Below are 21001 nucleotides of genomic sequence, written 5' to 3' on the forward strand. Positions count from 1 at the left end.
ATACTTTTTAATTGAATTAATTTAATTGGCTTCATAATCAATGCATGTATGCTGATATTAAGCAATTTGAAGAAATGCATTTTGAAAATATGATTATTTAAATAAAATCAAATAGATGCAAATCATTAATAATAAACTATTTATTTATTGAAATGCAGAAATCTGACCCAATATATATATATATATATATATATATATATATATGAATGGGGTCAGATTTCTGCATTTCAATAAATAAATAGTTTATTATTAATTATTTGCATCTATTTGATTTTATTTAAATATATATACCTATCTATCTATCTATCTATCTATCTATCTATCTATCTATATATATATATATATATATATATATATATATATATATATATATATATATATATATATATATATATATATTAGAAATTTACATTTTTTATAAATAATAAAAAATATGAATAAGTAAAAATAATACACTTACCAAATAAATTATAGAAAATATTTGATTTGTGCGCATGTTGTTAAATTATTGAAATACTATCTTAAAATCTCAAAGGGACTTCAAGTAAATATTTTATCTCAAAGAGGTTCAGGTGACAAAAAAGACTGGGAATAAAAGAATAAGACTGGGACAAAACATAAATAAAAAATATCATAAAAGTATAGATTTGAAAGATATAAATATTGTTGGCTCTTGAATTTATTTGTTCCTCGTGTGTAAGGTGCTTTGGATAAAAGCATCTGCTACAATGCAGCAATGTAAGTCATACGAGAGCTTTGTTCAGAAAACTCACAGAAAAACCTTTCTCTTTTCAGATTCATGTAAAACAACAGGTTTTTCCTTATTCTTCCAGTATTTGTGAAGTTTTTCCCCTCTGGAAGAAAAGTTGCCTGTGGATCTTTCAATTACTTTCAGGTTTTCCCCGAGTCGAGAAAGCAGTGTTAATTCAGTTAACCCACAAAAGTGTCCCGGAGGAGCTTCCAGTGGCTCGCAGTGAAATCAATTACAATCTTTATTTATCAGACTCTCTGTGGCTTCACATCTGTTCTGAGGATCGCTTTCTTCCTGAAGGGCTCCTGATGCTTTCAAACCTGCAACATTCGCAGAACTGAACCGAGGAGCTCAACAAATCCCAGCGATGGAGGAACAACGATTCAGTCATTCTGACAGCAGTCTGTCTCTTCTTATCATGCTTTCCTCCCTTAACTACACAACACTAACACATCCATTACAGAGCAGAGAGAACAGCAGCATCATGAAATAAAAACACACAATGCTTCTATCAACAGGATTAAAAAACCTACTTAAGATATATTTAAGAAAAACCTCACATGATTTATTTTGCTTTTACAAACAATTGAAGCTGTACAACTTGTAGAGAGTGCAACAAGTGGGCTACTGCATTCGATAACGATCCCGAAAACAGCAGAAAGAGCTTCGACTTCATTACTTTTGGGCTTTTGTAAAATAAAGAAAACAAACAGGGTGTGCTTTCTGCCGTCTCGGTCTCCATATTTACCATAGCTTAACCATGCAATTAAAAGTAAAACTGTGGTTATACAAATAAATAAATAATAATAATAACAATGGCTACTACACTTTTACTATAATAAATCAATAAATAATGGTTCATTTTCTTAAGGCATCTGTATTCATGCATGCTTTATTTTCTTTGTTTTTATAACTGTACTGTCTTAACAGTTTGATGTTTTGTACTGTTTAATAAAATAATCTGAAAAAAAGATTTGAATTAAATGAGTTGGGACACACGCTCTGAAAACCTGATCTGAATCAAATGATTCGCGAACCTGCACAAAAAGATTCATGATCCGCTCTCTATAGTCTTGATCTGTATAATGATTCGCAAACAATCACTTCATATCATGACTTGGAAGTGTGAATCATGGATCATTAAATTCGTGAAATGATTCGCAAACTACCTCCGATGTTCTGATTTGAATCAAATGATTCATGATATCTATAATGATTCACAATCTAAATAAAATGATTCAAATGGAAATGTGATCCATTTGTAGCGCTTCACAGTGAATAATTTTTGCAATCCAAAGTTTAACTGATTAATAGTTTTTTAAAACTTTTTTTTTCTACAAATCTACATAACAGCTAATTAAAGCTAATTAAAAATATTAATAAAAAACATAAATCCATTTCAATGATACGAAAATAACACTGATGGAAAATATAAAATAAGCCTATTTCTAATTTTCATTTAGTTTAACTTGATGTACTATAAAACTTAACCTAAAAAAAAAATTACTAAAACTTTAACTGAAATTTTTAATTATAATATTTTTTTTATATATATAAAAATGTAAAACTAATTTAAACATTAATAAAAACCCAATAGCATTTCAATTATACTAAAATAAAACAAAATGTACCAAAATAATTCAAAATATTAATAAAACTATAACAATATCTCAACTATATTAAATTAAGACTTTAAGCTTTAATTCAAGTTTATTTGTATATCACTTTTTATGATATAAATCTTTACAAAGCAACTTTACAGAAAATTAAGTTTCTACAATATTTAGTAGTAGCTTATAAGAAGTGACTGTCAGTTTATGTGCATATGACAGGAATTTGACAGACATAGGACACAGACACATGTTTAAAGCATTAGTAATGTGAACAATCACAGGTTCATGAGTGACACACACAGAAATATTCATTTTGAGGGACTGACTCTCATATTTCAGTGCAACTTCATAAACTTGCAGGATCTGTTTCAGCTAGATCAACACACTCTCATAAGGAAACATCACTCTAGCAGCGTTTATCTGTGAAAACATCCCTGAAAACATCAAACCGCAGCTTCTATGTCATTCAGAACAGCTGAAGATCACTGACAGGAATCTCTAAAGACAATAACACACAGCGTGATGTTTGGTCACGCACAGATGAACAGCAAAATTGATTCAGACTAATTGACTGGAAGTCAAGTTATCACAGAAATACAGCAGATGAAGCTGATGAAATGACTGGATGATACTGCAAGAAGAGAGAAATTATGATATTTTACATGCTGTTGTTCAACATTCACTGCCTGCTAAAACACCACAGATTTCACTTTCGATATTTGGAGTGCAAAAGCAACATATAAAGTCAATCAGTAATTTTTGATATTCTCAATAGAATAACAAGCATTCAGTCCCATCTGCTGTGGTTTATTATTGTTCACAACGATCCAATGAAGAACGTCCATTAGCGCCTTCAGTGCAATGGTGCGCAAATCTAAAGAAATACTGATATATTTAAAGATTTTCTTAAATTTTTTGTAGAAAGAATCGTTATTTCTATTTATTTTACACTGAATTATGCAAAATTGTAATGCAAAAAAAAAGAAAAATAAATCGTACTTTCTAGATATATTGTTGAATTAAAATCAAATAGTGAAGTGCAATTAAACTTATGTTATCCAGGGTTAATATTGTTAGCTAAACATTTATAAATTTTCATTGCCTCAAATAAAACTTACTTAAATAATAATTAAAACAGTTGAAATAGTATGAAAATTACTGAAACTACTGCATATAGTCATAATTGAAATTTCAAAAGAACACAAAAGTATTACTAAAACTGTTAATGAAATTAAACATAAAAAATTAAAATGCAAGCAGAAAACATGAAAATAGGACAATGTAAAATAAATTAATAATAATTGTGAACAAAAACTATAATAGTGACTCCAAAATAATACTGATATTACCAGAACTTGTATATATTCTTCTTATTGAGTATATTATATAATTATATATGTATATGACGTAACATCTAACTAGTGGGGTGCCTCAGGGCTCAGTTCTTGGACCACTTTTCTTCTCTGTCTACATGTCATCATTAGGTTCTGTCATTCAGAAACATGGCTTTTCATACCACTGCTATGCTGATGACACTCAACTCTACCTCTCATTCCATCCTGATGATCAGACGGTAGCTATTCGCATCTCAGCTTGTCTAACAGACATTTCTTCCTGGATGATGGACCATCACCTTCAACTCAACCTTGCCAAGACAGAACTGCTTGTGACTCCAGCAAACCCATCGTTTCATCACAATTTCACCATCCAGTTAGGCACATCAACCATAACTCCTTCAAAAACAGCTAGAAGCCTTGGAGTAATGATTGATGATCAGCTGACTTTCTCAGACCACATTGCTAAAACTGTCCGATCCTGCAGATTTGCTTTATTCAACATCAAGCAGATCAAGCACTTTCTTTGGGAACATGCTGCACAACTCCTTGTTCAAGCTCTTGTTCTGTCCAGGCTGGACTATTGCAATGCTCTCTCTGCAGGTCTTCCAGCCAGTTCTATCAAACCTTTACAATTAATCCAGAACGCGGCAGCAAGATTAATTTTTAATCAGCCGAAAATAATACAAGTCCCACCTCTGTTTATCAATTTTCACTGGCTTCCAATAGCTGCTCGCATAAAATTCAAGGCATTGATGTTTGCCTTTAAAACCATCACTGGCTCTGCACCCATTTACCTAAATGTAATGTCCACAAGTGAATGTCGCTTGATTGTGCCATCTCAAAGAAGCACAAATTTTTTTTTACGGACTTTTAAATTAAATGTTCAATCAACTCAATCCGAGCAACTGAGTCCTTAGCCATCTTCAAGAATCGGCTTAAAACACATCTCTTCCATCTTTATTTGACCCTCTAACTTTAACACTCACTATTCTAATTGTATTCTTAAAAAAAAAAAATCTAACTACCTCTCTAATCTTTTTATATTCTATTTTTTCATTTATTATGCAATTGTGTGTGTGTGTGTGTATGACCTCTAACATTAGCTTGCTCTATTCTTTTTCTATTTTATCCATTTTCTTTTTATTTATTATATTATATTATTTAAAAGTCCATGCTACGTGTACTATGTTAAGCTAACTGAGACTTGTTATAGCACTTATATATCATTGCATTTTTGTTGTTTTTGATTGCTTCCACTGTCTTCATCTGTAAGTCGCTTTGGATAAAAGTGTCTGCAAAGTGAATAAATGTAAACGTAATGTGTATATATATAATATTTATTATTTTTTCCACAAATTTCAGAAAGCTTATTATATATGAATAAATTATGATTATGACTGCACAAAAACTATTTTGTGCAGTGCATGTGTTAGTCCATGCAGTGCTGCATCTGCTGATGATGATGATGATGATGATGAGTCTGGTTCTGACAGACCCACAGTCTCTCTGTTGTGGCCTAGTTCTCTCTCTGGCACCTAAACCCTTTCTCCCCGGAGACACCGGGATGTAGGTCAAGTGAGTCTCCCGTTAGGGAGAATATAATTAATCAAAGTTTGGAGTTAGAGAGCGCACACATGCTCAACATGCAGGAAAGGTGAGCTCTCGCTATATTTATACAGCGTTTGCACAGATAGCCGGGAAAGCCTTCATTCTGCGGCAGAGTCTCTGGAGAAATCTGGGCTTAGATGCTTCGCTCAAGGCCACAACTGGGGCTGTCACGGCCTGATGGTTTGGTTGGGACTGAAATCCAGATTTGGCCGAAGGATCTGGCTAAGGGTCACCTCTGCATGACGGTTCTCGGGCGCCAACTCTGAGCAAAAACTGAAAAAAATATACAATAAAAGAAAATACAGCTTCTACAGCCAGACCTTGTGAAATGTCCAAGAGTATCACCTCAGACAGGAACGCAGTTTCACATTTACTTCAGCAAATGCAGACAGCTAGCTTCTATAGTACTCTTCATTATGCATTTTGTTAAGAATAGTTACTAGAGAAGAAGACTATTACAGTGAAAAAATATCCCATATATGAATATTATTATTATTATATAAAACCATAAAAACATTACTTATAAAATATATTATACTGTATAATATTATATAAAATATATTTATTACTTGTACATATTACTTATAAAATCTTTATTCAAATATTTGACAAATATAAAAATGTATGAAAAGTTTAAGTAATAAAACTGTTATATAAAACTGTATAGACAATTTAAAATTACAAAAAATTGTGTTCATTTTTTTTTTACAAAATCATAAAACTCAAAATAGAATAACAATGATACTAAAAGAAAACTGATATATACATATATATATATATATATATATATATATATATATATATATATATATATATATATATATATATATATATATATATATATATATATATATATATACAGTATATAGTGTGTGTGTGTGTGTGTATTATATTACTAAACTTACATAAAGTAACAACAATACTAAAAATAACACTGATATTACTCATTTTAACATAATACATGCATATGCGAAATAAATAATATAAGATATAAATACAACTGTGAAAAACTACAGGTGAGATCTCATGAACTCTCCAACAGTATCAAATGCATTTTGTTTCCAGAAACAGCGTCTAGTCTGTGTAGACTATGACAATGAAAAACTCCCAAAATACACTGTGCATGACATATTAATAAATGTGACATCCACAAGATGTCTATACTGAAGATGCATCTGAATATCTTGCCTGCGTTTGATCACAGAGAGCAGATCCACTGGGGAAACGGACGCGTGGCGTTACATTGCTTTTGTCCACACTGGTTTTCATCTCTTCTACTGGAATCAGGAATAACCCGGGAGAAATGCATCACAGTCTCAAATCATGCTTTTGTGCATTCTGGAATAAATCCCATAGAAAGACACTGTGGTAAATTATACTGGATCTATATTCAAGTGGCATGTGTGGAATGTGAGAAGAAGAAAAAAACTGAGTGGGATGCATCCAGAACAAGACGAGGAGGAACCTTAAAGCGGTGTAGATTCTGTCAGATTTTTAGAAGAAACAACTCAATAGTAAAAAACTCCACAAAGTGCATCCAGACATCTGAAGATGTTCTGCACATCCAGTGGAGCATTTAAGAAGAAAGCAATGAATGCATGAAAACTTCCTTAACCTGGTAAAGCCTGACATGTGAAAAAATATATATAAAAAAACATTATTTTAAATGGAAGTTTACTGAACCATTTGTAAGTTTGCATGTTTTGTTGTTGTTGTTGTTTTTTAAGTATCATATTTGATACATCCGGCTTTTATGGCTCATATAGTCGGATATAGTGAGAATATGGAGGAAAAACAGCTCAGCTTTATTCATAGACCCAAACTGAGCAGAATTATGCAACTAGATGCAGATGCCAATATTTATATGGAAAAAAAACATGAATCAAACATATCAGTGAGCTCATTATAACAATAAAATTACATAAATGAGTCGTCACTCTATATCTCCAATTATATTAGTAGGGTGAGATTTAAATGATCCACACATATAATAACTCAGTGATTGAGAGCTGAAGAAATGAAGGCTCCTCAGAAGATGTGAGATGTTCTGGAGGCTTGTGAAGATCATTCCTCCGCTGAGGAACAGTGAAAGTTAAGCTTCTGGAAAGATCCTGAGGATCAGATTTGAGACTCTAAAACATGATTGATGGAGAATCAAGTAAAGCTGAGCTGCTTCAGTCCAGTGAGAGTTCATCTGAAGATATTACTGACCTTATTCTGACCTTTACTTGATCACAATCAGGAAAGATTTGAGAGCAGAAAACTTGAGCTGAAGGCGGATGTTTGTGCAATTAGACTAAAAGAGCTTTTACTGGATAAAAAAAAAAAAACTCTAATCTATCAATCAGAGACAGAAGAGCAGGTGTGCAACGGGAAACACAATAAAGTTTTCATCATGTTGATCATTTAGAGGCCTTGTGCATTAAATATGATACAGTAAACTTTACAGCGCTCAGTAATGATGCTTAAAATTCAGCTTTGATCACAGCAATAAATTACATTTTAAAATATATTCACAAAAAAAAAAAGTTATTTTAAATTTAAATAATATTTTACTTTTTGTTTAAATAAATGCAGGCTGGGCGAACAAACTTTTTTCAAAAAAAAAAAATAATAATAATAAAATAAACTTTCTTTGGTTTTTGCAAGAGAAAAAACAATACATTTCCACACATCTACTTTACATAAATCACTTTTCAAAAGTATTTCAAGCAAAATAAGTCTTATGTTGTTATGCACACTGTCAATTCGATCCAGAATTACTCACAGAATGATATAAGGCTTTAGTCACGCCGCCCACCCCATCTACTGCTGTCTGAAAATGACCTTATCAAGCCACAAAAACTTAGATTTGTTAGATCTGTAATTTTAAACGCCTTTAAGGTCAATTATCAGCTTCAAACGATGATTTCTTTTAAGTGTTTGCCATTGTAATTGTGAAATATTGGCTGTAATTTGAATTCACTACAAAGGCAGGCGAGAGCGCGCCACTGGACGGCTTCAATCAAGATAATAATTAGAAGAAGAATGAAGGTCAACTGCTGTCTGGAGATCAGATCACAGCCGATAATGTGGCACCGCTGCAGGCCTGGAACGCCACGGATAGTCTTTCTCCTTGAAGACAGCAGTAATAGTCAATAAAGATGCTTCTGCATGAGGATTTCAAGTGTGTACCTCATGCAATCATGAATGCATATAAAAGGGAAAACCTCAGAACAACTGAACAGGGCGTGTGTGTCCTGAGTGCTCAGATATCAAAGACGTGCCAATCACAGAGTTCAAGTGTGCAGCCATTCTGATAATCAGCGTGGAAAGTGGCAGAGAGGAAGACGCACGGATCAATCAAATTACCCTGATGGCCACTGAGAAGCCCCGGGCTGTAATAAATTCAATGCATTCTCACTCGGCAGGGAAGCTCACACACATCGCTGTAGACAGTAGTTACAGCATCCCAGCCAGAAATCGTTCAAGCAAGAGGAATCGGAGCAGAAGAGTAAAGCCGAGTGATCCATAATCATTATTTACTCTTCGAAACATGAACTACAGCAGAGCAGCAGGGCGATGCAGCATCTGAAACACATTCACTTATAAATATGTTCTGCTAACGTTCCGAGAACGTTATTTCTGAATGTTTCTGATTGTTCAAAACATTCCGTTTTTTTTTTTTTTTTTATGTTTAACTCTTTCCATTGATTACCATATTTTCCTGACTATAAGTCGCACTTTTTTTCATAGTATGGCTGGTCCTGCGTCTAATAGTCAGGTGCGACTTATTTATCAAAATTAATTTGACATGAACCGAGAGAAATGAACCAAGAGAAAACATTACCGTCTCCAGCCACCAGAGAGAGCTCTATGCTGCTCAGTTCTCCTGTAGTCTACACTGAAAACATAGAGCGCCCTCTGGCGGCTGGAGACGGTAATGTTTTCTCTTGGTTCTTGGGTCTAAATAAATGAGACTTATAGTCCAGTGCGACTTATATATGTTTTTTTCCTCATCATGATGTATTTTTGGACTGATGCGACTTATACTCAGGTGCGACTTATAGTCCGAAAAATACTAAGGATGCACCGGTTGACCGGCCATAAATCGGAACCGACCGGTTTTTGCTTAAAATACGCGATCGGCAATCAGTTGGTTTTTGGGGGTTTTTTCGACCGATTTTTCCGGAAGTTCGCTCTCTTGCACAGACTACATTGTAATCGTTCGCTATGTCATTTGTGTGGAAGAGTATTTCGAAATCTGTGCGCAGGACACAGGCAGCCGATCAGTACTGGAAATGCAGAGCTTCACGTCTGAGGCACAGATAGCACGAAGCGATCAGCCGTTGGTTTACTGGCGCACAAATAAGAGTCTTTCCTGCGCACTAAAGCTGCTAAACTAAACTAAACTGTGACAAAACAGATTTTTTTTATTTATTTATTTTTATTAGAACTTGCATACACGTTTGAAAAGCCAGAAATAAACGCCAGTTCTGAAGTTTCAGATGGTTACGGTTATTATTTTCAATAGCCAAAAGCAAGTTTGGTCTATTAAATACCAAATATCTTGTTTATGCATACTTTCCTTTTTTCTTGTTTGTTGCTTAATAAAAGATAAAAAAAAATAAAAAATCGGAAATCGGTATCGGAATCGGCCAGTTTGCTTGTAAAAAAATCGGTATCGGAATCGGCCATGAAAAATCATTAAAAGGTGCTCCCTAAAAAATACAATAGTTATCTCGTCATTTAGAAGACAACGCTTCCCCGCCAAAGATGAGTTTTTACGGCTTTCCGTGTTTTCACTGTTATACACTTGGGGGCGCTATTACACATCTGAACGAGTACAAAACCTACCAAACAAAAGACACACATGAACAGGACAGAAAAATTACCGATCTCTTATGTAAACATATGCAAATGATAAATAATGCGATCATCAGTAATAAACAGCAAATAAATGAATGTTATGGAGTAAAATGAGGATCCAGGAAGTGGTATATGTCTGTGCAAGCTTTGAAGGTATTGATGGAAGCGATTTACTAGATTTATGCTTTGATAATCGTACTGAATGTTATCCAGATGTAGCTTTTGATAAAAATGTGATTTTCTCACCCTTTTGCTCAACCTATACTCGAAAAACCTATATTCAAGTGTTGAAAAAAAAGAATGCTTTAAGATACAATTAAACAGATTTTCTGTTTAAAAGTAGAGGCTTTGATCTTTATTTTGGTGTGTTGCATATTCAAATATTCATTCAGCAAAATATACTTTAGGCCATAAAATTTTACATCAAAATCGCTGGTGGTGGCTGGGAACTTTTTTCAAAAATGCTGGCAGGGGAAGAGTTAAAAGAAAATGTCAATTGAAAGGTTACATATGACATATGACAGACTTTAGGAGGTTAGCTCTTGCATAATGATCACTAAACTAAAGGCAACCAAAATCATGCACGCTTTACTAGTCGAAAGTTTGGACAGACTCATTTATTCTTGACTTTTTTACATGTATAGTGGCAGCCATCGTAGCTTAAATCTCAGGAAACACATGCATGTGTGTAAAAAATCACTTTATATAAAATCATCTGTCGACTATGTAAATTATTCACAGGGTATTCCTCAAGTATTATTGAAACTGAATCCCTGTCCTTCTACACAGCTACATTTCTAAGTCTAAAAGTATGCTATTTATTCCCTACTCCTTCCATTTAGGCCTCCACAGTACAAAGCACAGTTTTTGCAGGTCATCATGATTCCTTTCATCTTTTTGTCCATTAAACTGATCTTACAATCCCATCAAATTACACTCCCGGCTGAACTCACACAGCCAATGACATCTATTTCAGCGCATTTAGACACAACTATGGTCACTCGTCCTTGTGAAGAGACGTCTCATCAGTCACTGACCTAACGCAAAGAGCTTTAATTAAAAGACGCAGATGACGATGGACTCGAGTGCAACAGCTATAAAATTAACTGAGAGTCAATCTCAAGTTTAACAATTTCCACTAACATGTTTGAGTTTAATGAAGTCTAGTAAATGCTTTTCAAAAAATGCAAAAAGTTTACTTTTAAATATGCTTGGATTTTACTCACCAAGGCGGTTTTTATTGAATTAAAAATACCGAATTTGGTATGAATTTAAATCACCATTTAAAGTAGCTGTGTGTTCTGTGTGAATATATTGTAAAATGCCATTTATTACTGTAAAGTGAAACTGTATTTTGAGCATCATTCCTCCAGTCTTCAGGGTCACATGATCTTTAGAAATCATTCTGATATTTCTTATTATCAATGTTGAAAATTGTTATTTTAGTTTCATTGATATACAATGTGCTATATATTTTAGATTATAGTTTTTAACTATAGACAATATGTATTTATTAATGTATTAATCAGGTTTACGCATGTTTTGTTGTGTTATTGTATTTATTTATTATTTGTCTATAGTTTTATTTTTAAATTAAATTGAATTACAGAATTTCAATATTAAATAAAGTTATATAATTTTATAGATTATATAAATAATTTTATTTAAAAATAATTTTATATTTACTTATATAATTAGTTTTATATATACAGTATATATTATATTATATATTTTCGTTATTATTTAGGTTATTTTTTTATTTTATTTTTTTGTTACTAATTTATTTAGTTTTAGTTATTTTAATGTGAAAATTTTAAAAGCTTACTTAAACTATCTCAAATAAATTTTGTCTAAAGTGTTATCACTTTACATTTTATTTTATTTTTGTGTTAATGTTTATTTTATTTCAGAAGTGATGTAAAACCATTTTTTTTTTAAATGTAATATATATAACTAAACCAAACCACATCATTCTAACATGATTTCTTGCATATCTTAGTATTTTCAGTGTTGAAAGTTAATTTTTATTTTTCATATTTCATAATATTGTTCATTAAAGAACAGCATTTATCTGAAATCCTTTTTTTTTTTTTTTTTTTTTTTTTTTTTTTTGGAACAATGTAAATGTCTTTAATGCATCCTTGCTGAATATCACAAATTGATTTAACAAATAAAGAAGTGAAACAGGAGACCCAAACTTTTGAAATCAAGTATTTTCTTTTGACTTTTAATAAAGCAAAATCAACAGCATCCACTACAACTCAAGTGTAAAATCTCAGTACTTGTTCCACCCCTGGGAATAAAGGCTTTGTCTTTGATCTCAAACCCTTTGTGTTGGTATGGAAATCCCCGCTGCCCACACATTGAGGAAAAAGCAATGCTTCAGCATGCCAAGTCTTCTCAATAAAGGTCAAAGCCGCTTCCAGCATGCAAACTCAATATTACATTACAATATTTCATTTGACCAATTCTGCATCAATAACCAACTACTGAAACCCTATTAATAAAACACGCATCCTTGATTAACTCACACTCAGTGCTCCAGGCACCCTCATTTTCTCTGAAAACATTGCAATCATCAAACCCGGCGTTAGGAAGTAACATTTAGGCGAGGTAAGTTTCCAAAATGCGAAATGGAGCTCATTAAAATTCATACCTGTCGTGAATCAAAATGGAAATGAGAAGGCAAGGCTGGGCTCGGTGACAAAGACGCGGCTGTCTCTTTACAGGCTGAGTAAACATATCGGGACAGTATTAATAGAGTGTTTGGAGAATAATAGACGGTGGTTTAAGAGCTGAGCGTGTATTATGACGAGAGAGAGGGATATTAAACGCTGCAGTGGCGATTCACTGATAAAGACGACACCCAACAGCTCACATGCGGTTTTTTATTAAGGTTGACTAATTGCCCGACTGTGACTCCATTACAATCTGTCACGTCACGCTGGAAGTAAATCACCGCGGCCCCGGGGACGAATCGCAATAGATTTGTGTTGCAGCGGAGCTGAAAATGGCCAAACGCTGTGCATCAGATTCATTATGTTCATAATGCAATTATTAGTGGTGCTTGTGAAGATGCACGTCTAACCCTGCAAAACATGTGAAACAATGGTCAGAAATGTATTTTTCTATTGAACTATTTAGACGTTTGCATAGCTTTGTTGTTGTTGAGAAACATATACATCAAGTTTTATTGCTCAGATAATGCAAATATGGATGAAAAACAGCTGTTTTATTCATAGACTCAAACCAAGCACAAAAAAATGCAATTTGGTGCAGATGCTGATATTTATGTGAACAAAAAGTGATTAAATTCTATTGCTTGTATTGTAAATCAATGAGATCTTTATGACAGTATTCTGCTTAAAACATGAAAGCGTTGAGGTTGCATTTGAATTCAGTTTTTTTTTTTTATCGCCTCGTTGACAGACTTGCATGCAATTGTTTTTTTAGCATCATCCTGATCATTTAGAGGCTTTGCATATGAAATATGACACAGTAGACTTTATAGGGTTAAACTTGCACGCCTAATTCATGTGTTGTTGCTTTACTAAGTGGTCAGTTGTACCATTTTCTCCCAAATCACATCTGAAAAGCAGAAGAATCTGTTGCAATGCTCCAACAACACATCTGTGCACAGCAACAAGTTTTGCACAGACAAACGTTGCTCTTATTTTCTTTAAAAAGTCTGTAAACCGTTGCTTTCCCAAAACTAAAAATGTTAGAAATACAGCTCCAGCTAGCAGCTAAAAACCTTGAGTCCTGTCCTGCAGCACATGAATAAAAGATTCGTGACTTTTAAGGTTATAACATCCATGTGCCAATCACAGTCTCCGTAGGGCGCATTTAGAAGAGCCTCCAAATCCCAAAGACAAGCACACAAGAACTTTCCAGCAGTATTTCCAGAGACACACGCGTGTGAGCTGGAGCTGGATCTGAATCAAATCGTATAAATATAAATAGGAGCTGGTTAGATTCCATGGCAGATTTACAAAGCCAATCTGCAAAAGTACACATGTAAGACACATCATTTGTTCTGGTGGCGGTTATGCAAGTTAATCTGAAATGTACATCTGCTGCAAGACTAATAACAATGTAAATGATCTTCATTCATTCTGACAGAGATGAAATAGATTAATCAATACACGGTTTCTACACAACATCTCTTGCAGAGTTGCCAAGACTGCAACTAATCCATGGATTTATACTTTTAAACTGTTTTAAACCACAATTTGATGATTTTTTAAAAGCATACCATGACTAAATTTGCATGTTATATACATATACAACCTTAAAAAATATGCATACATAATTATTCTTTGACAAACAATACTATTATTTATATTGCATATTATGTAAGTGAATACAATAAAAAATATCTATATATTCTGCATGCATGTTAAGGTTTGACAAAGCATGCTTTTACCTAAAGTGTATTATATATTATGTAATATTAGTAGAAATATGTGTACATTTTGTAAAGTTTGATGGTTTGACAATGCATACTAATTGTGCTACACATAATATAAGTAAAAATATACATGCATTTTGCAAGGTTTGATAGTTTGACATTATATTGCATGTTTTATAAGTAAAGATATGCTTACAAATTGCAAGTTTTCATGCACTGACAAACAATTTTGACAAATAACAAATAAATTAAGCAAAGATTAAGTATGCATTTTGTATTAGCCTAATATGCATACGTTTTGCAAGGTTTAATGGCTTGGCATGCTATGACTTGTACCACATATTATATAAATAAATTAAAATATGCATAGGTTTTACATTATATTGTATATTATATAAGTAAATATAAACAAAAAAATGCATATGTTTTTCAAAGTTCGGTTGTTGGAAAAAGCATTCTAGTACTTAATACACAAATTACAGGTGAAAATATGCATAGGCCTATATGAGTATTTTTCAGTTTTCAGTAAAAAAAAAAAAAAGTAAAATAATTACACACATAATTTCTATTCTATTGCCATGTGAATCTGTAGGAAAATGGAAATAGCAGCACTGTACTGTAAGTATTTACATCATCCGAGCAATCCTCTAAAGCTTCTTAAATATTACAAGACATCTAGCAATGATTATGCTGTTGGGTGTTGTTTTCTCACAATGAACTTGAGTGTTTTTGCATGTTTAATATTGCTATCTAGCTCTGCAGAACAAAGAAAGCTGAAATGCATAATACGGACATAATAAGTGGTATAGTTTGAGTCATGCAGACCTGGCAACCCTCATCTTTCACTCAACTGCATTCATGCCGATCACACGTCCACAGTTCACCTGAAAGATCAGAATCAGATCAAAGGCGAAGCCTACAAATCCCATCTGTACTCTTCTGGGATACAAAACCAAAACGAGAATAACTGCTGTACGCTGCGTTTCTCAATGAAATGACAATACACTGATCTCTTAATAAAAGTGTTGTCTGAGTAGGAATAAATTGCACGATTTCAGTAACTGGAGGCAGCTCAGGAACCAATTCATGGGGAAAAAATACAATTTGTATTGATTTCTGTTCTTACAGACATCCAGTCTCTTGAAGGTTTCCCAGAGGTTCTGTTTTTGGGCAAAAACTGCAAGTTCCTCTCAAATCCAAAATCAGTGAGCCAGCATTTATCGATACCTCAGGAAACCCTTCAAACCCCTCCAATCTGATAAAGGCGTAACGCAGCGCATCTGGCAAGACTCCATTTCCCAATTAAGAAAAGCCACAAACGGGCACCAGATATATAGGACAGAACGTGTTAAAACAAATATAGCAGGCAAGCGGCAATCAGCTTCAGTGCATTCGGCGAGAAATCCTTTGAGAGGACATCTCCGAACACCTCAAGAATAGTGCGAATGAAGCAACTCCACGCTGTCACACATCATTATCTCCACAAAGAGGAATACAGCAAATGAGAACAATAGCACAAAAAACTCATTTTGCATTGAGATTACACTGTCACCTCAAATCTACTAGGATTTGTATTATGCAACATTTCGTGCATGGTTTTATTGTTGTTGTTTTTAATCACCAATGCTGTTGCAAAATAAATAAATACCTTTTTTTGCACTATTTCCCATTTATTTTACATTAAAACCTCATTATCTGTCCCTCTTACACCAACAAACCCTAATTTCCATTAAAAACCTTATCATCATACTCTGAAATGGACTGACTTTGCACCTCATTTTAAGTGCAAAAACATCAATTTATTACATAACTATAATGTGCTCAGAAATGTTGACCGTATCATCCAGATATAAAATAATTGACTGGCTTTATATCTGCAAAGCGACTTTTTAAAATGCACACAGTTGAACTCAAAAGAAAAAGAAAAGAAAAAACACTTATCTGCCTAAAAATAAGCTCAAATAAATCATTAAAAGCTGCAAGAAGCTAGTTATCCTTTAATTCATGTCAATAATGAATCACATCTTATGTGCAATGCAATGCATATGACAAAAAGTGCACTCAAAGATAATAAAACAGCACTGATATTAGTATAATCTTATCTATATAATTCATACCGAACGTGTACTGTATTTCACAGCACCTCGGTGATCCCGAAGTTAGTTAAGCAAGTTACTCTAGCAATCTAAACCCATCTATGACAAGCCATTTATATGATATTTCCCATGCATATACACTAAACCAGACTGTTGTGGTCAGCGCGTGAAGTTGAGCTGGATGTGCCGGTCTTACCCATGTTGGCACCAGGAGGCTGGCGGGTCTCTCTAGCAGATCAGGCTGATGTTTGGCGGCTGCGTTCATCTCCCATGCAGCCTCTGGTTCGGTGCACTGAAGTCACACACTCTTGGATCTGTCATTTATATCCAGTGATGGCCGGGCTTCGTGCTCAGCCTGTTGGGAAGGACGTGGCTCCGGGGTCCAGCATCCAAATGGACCCGTCAGAGACCAGCAGCTCTCTGCGAATCTGAATCTGAGGCTGTCGGTGTTACAGACACATCCACACAGAGCTGAAGCGATCAGAGTGATGCGCGGATTCCTGCGCGTGCTGGAGGACCGGAGCGCAAATGTTGAGCGCGCGCGTTTCCTCCTGCTTCCTCAGATATGATGAGCCCTTCAGCTCGCGCTTATTTAACCCATCACTGACTGAACTCTACACACTCAACTAGGGCTGGGCGATATGTCGAAATATTCACTGCATATCTATGATGCAACATCGTACAGATGCATTGCTATTTTCATTTGGTCAAGTTTCCAAAACACTGCGTCATCTTCCATGCAACTCTTCCCTTTCATGGAGTTGTATCAGCATCTCTGATTTAAACTTGATTTGAATAGCAAAAGCGTTTTGGTTGTAACTTTGATTCATTTCAACGAATCTGTTTTTACACCGACTTCCGTGTAAAAAATATCTTCGCTGCACGTATTATTTAATTTTGTGCATTGGCTTTTGGTTGAAATATGGAGGAAATATCAACAAGTTTTCAGCATTTTAGTGATTCAAATATATAATTGTTTATTTAATGTCGTTAGACATTAGTTTAGAGCAGGGTTATTAACTAAGACAAGAACAATAAAACAATTATGTCACCTGAAATTAAATATTTTATTTTATTTCAGCTAGATGTCAAGGCAACTCCTTTTATTTCTTTGATACAATAACTAAAACTTAAATAAAATAAAAGATAAAAAACAATATAGACTTTTTTTTTTTTTTTAAATGACAAAAACACATAAAATTACTAAAAAGTTAACTAAAATTGAAAACAGAAAATATAAAAATGTTTAAAAAAAATAGTAATAATATGTTAATGGCAATAAAACAACCACACCAACATTATAAGGTTTACTTAAATAACCTAATATTAATTTTGGCTATTGTACATGAACAACAAAACTGGGCTTGCATGAAGGTACTGCTAACACAAGGGAAGCATCTTTAATATACACATATTATTGAAAATTGATTTTGAAAAAAAAAAAAAATTATTTTCTGTTTTGTTTTTTTGATGACTCCCCTCATCCCCTGAGGTAACAACAACTATATTGAAGGGCTTTTATATACAGCAGTCAACAGGCAAACTTAATAATAAATCCTTTTATTAGTTTGTGGATTTGCTTGAGCTAGAAAGAACTACTGAACATAAATAAAATGTGCAAAAGGATTTTGAAAAAAGACCGTTAGAAAGAGCTACTGACTCAAATGATTCGCGAACCCGCTCCGAACTCCCGAACTGACTCAAATGATTCGCGATCCCGCTCCGAACTCCCGAACTGACTCAAATGATTCGCGATCCCGCTCCGAACTCTCGAATTGATTCAAATGATTCGCGATCCCCAAACTGACTCAAATGATTCGCGAACCCGCTCCGAACTCCCGAACTGGTTCAAATGATTCACGCTCCATACTCCGAACTAGGAAGAATTAGGAAGTGTGCATTGTGAAGGGCGCTCTGAAAAGCTGCAGTGAAGGCAAAGGATTAAATCCTCTATTAAAACAGATGTCCAAATGAGCGTACCGGTTCGCTAAAAGCACGTTCTGGGCACATGGAGAGGTGGCGGTATACGCTCAAGAGCTATATTTGGAAGTGGCCGTACCGGTGCCTACCGGCCCACTTAAAGTAGTGTCTGTAACAATATCTTAAGTGAATATTCGTTCATCTTGTGTTGTTATCAACCCTTAATATGAACACTGCTAAATCCAACAGCATGTCCCTTGTTTCTCTTATAATAGTATTGATTTCTTGCATGCATTTGTAAAATGCAAAGACTCACAGCCAGAGGACATATTTAGGAGACTTCCCTTTCAGTTTAAATGCTCACTGGCCAAAATAATGTGCCACTGATCTAATTATTGTTTGCACTTTTCTGTAAAAGTCATCAGCCTCGGGTTGAGACCGATTACTAAGAAATTAGTAATTAACCACTACAGTTTAATGCAGTGTGCCAATAAAAATGAAATTAGCAGAACAGCTTTGGTGCTCAAATTACTGAAGCATCTAGAGATTAATTTGGGCAGCGTTCGTTTTGTGATTCCTTGTTAGGAATTCCAGAACGGACGACACCTGTGCACAAAATGCTTTGCTCTTCTTACTGATCTGAGGAGAAATAGTTCAGAAATTAAATTAAGCTATATAATGTAAATACTGTAGGCTATCAATGAAAAACAACATATATGTATATATATTTGTAGTACTCTCCCATTTACTGCTCTTGAAGTTTGCCCAACTATGACAACTTCCACTGCTGAGAAACACAGAAATGTGTAAAATGTCTATAGACTAAGGGACAAAAACGTTTTATTCAAAGCGCATGCTGTATTTTTCGAATTTGTGCGCGCTCTTTAAAGTCAATGTTTTGAACATTCTTCAAGCCTAATAGAGATGTAAACTTCACCGTTCTCTTAGAATTAAAACTATTATCAGTGCGACTGTAAGTATGTTAATATCTTGAAATATCAGTTTCTAAATCATTCTGAAGGTACATTGACTTCTAATGCAGCAAATATCTTCTATTTCTTTCCAAAAGTCCTTTCTGAGAGTAGGTTTTGTGTGTGGTTAAGAAACCCATCCTGCTTTTGCAAAACTGCTATGTGAAGCTTAGAAACGTTTGTGAATCATATGTTTCGAGGTTGTATAGAACTCGTCAAGTCGTGTGAATTCAGCAAATGAGACTTTGTTACGTTGAACCTTGGTTTCAAAACATTTCAAAGTTATGATTCGCTGCAAGATGGCTTTTATTATGTAGGTTAATTTAGATTCATATAGGGTTAGGTTAGGGTTAGCAATGATAATTGCTTCTTGACCTTGTTTTATCTTGACCTGTTGTGTTTTGCATGCTTCGAAACATTTCAACTCAATTGATTCATATAGTTATCATCATTGGTGTAAATGGCATTAGGATCCCTGCACTGTTCTTTTTCATGCAATGATAGTATGTCAAGATCCAAATAAGGCAAAATAACATGTGCTTTTTTTCTTCTAACCAAAATTTTATTTAATAAAAAGCCCACTCTTATCAAGACAAAATACTCTTTTAAAGGGGCTACAAGGAACCGAAAGCATTAAAAAGCCACCCACTGCAACAAAGCAATTCACAGTTCTTCATGACGCAAGCATTTAATAACAGGCCATCACATGATGTCTGACCTGTCAGCCTTTACTGCCCATTACCAGGTACCCCGAGCAGCCGGCATTTCTTTATCAAGCTTAGATGGCTGCTGTGAGCACTGCATGATGGGCTTTCAGTGTCTTGTTTTCGGCCTCCTAATGCGATCACACACACTGGGAGGTAAAGAGCGTCCGGGCATCGTGCCATGCTCACATCCAACAGTTCATCTCCTGTAGAAATCGCTGGTCACCATCGCTTAAACAGTCTTGCTGATAAACATTCACTTCACATGAGCACCTCGGTAGAAGAGCTTCTGGAACACAACGGGGGCAGAGAAACAGAAGGAGGTCACTGGATGGGGAATAAAAGCAGCCGCAGCAGCACCCTTGTTCTGATGCGGAGAGCCGAATGAAACATGACAAAACACTTAGCTTAGGAGCGGGAGACACCTTACCTTTGCATGCACATGTGCGGCAGTTTTGTTGTTATTCCATGCGTGTCAGGTTGAGGGTCACTCTGGGGAACAAACTTCACATTTTCGGGGAAAGCTGCATCAACAATTTAGCATCAAAGCCTAATTACTCCCTTCACATTTTCCCCTCGCGCTCCACTAATTAGACCGCAATCTCTACATGCACCATAAAATAACACTTGTGTTATAGTGTCTTCCACATTTTGCTGGTGACAAACAGATAAATAATAAAAAGAACAGTACACCTATTTATATATATATATATATATATATATATATATATATATATATATA

At 34.4% G+C, this 21001-nt stretch overlaps 1 protein-coding gene across 1 annotated transcript in view; it reads right to left on the reverse strand.

Moving 5' to 3' along the window:
- The window catches only part of LOC127976346 (gamma-2-syntrophin-like), a 71652-nt gene extending 54452 nt beyond the window's left edge, over window positions 1-17200 (reverse strand). The window contains exon 1 of the mRNA XM_052580709.1: window positions 16861-17200. Coding sequence (XP_052436669.1) covers window positions 16861-16929 — 69 coding nt within the window. The 5' untranslated portion in view covers window positions 16930-17200. The remainder of the gene's footprint in view (window positions 1-16860) is intronic.
- Between the last annotated feature and the right edge of the window lie 3801 nt (window positions 17201-21001).

The sequence above is a fragment of the Carassius gibelio genome, chromosome B17 (genome assembly GCF_023724105.1).
Source record: "Carassius gibelio isolate Cgi1373 ecotype wild population from Czech Republic chromosome B17, carGib1.2-hapl.c, whole genome shotgun sequence".
In the NCBI taxonomy this organism is placed as follows: Eukaryota; Metazoa; Chordata; class Actinopteri; order Cypriniformes; family Cyprinidae; genus Carassius; species Carassius gibelio.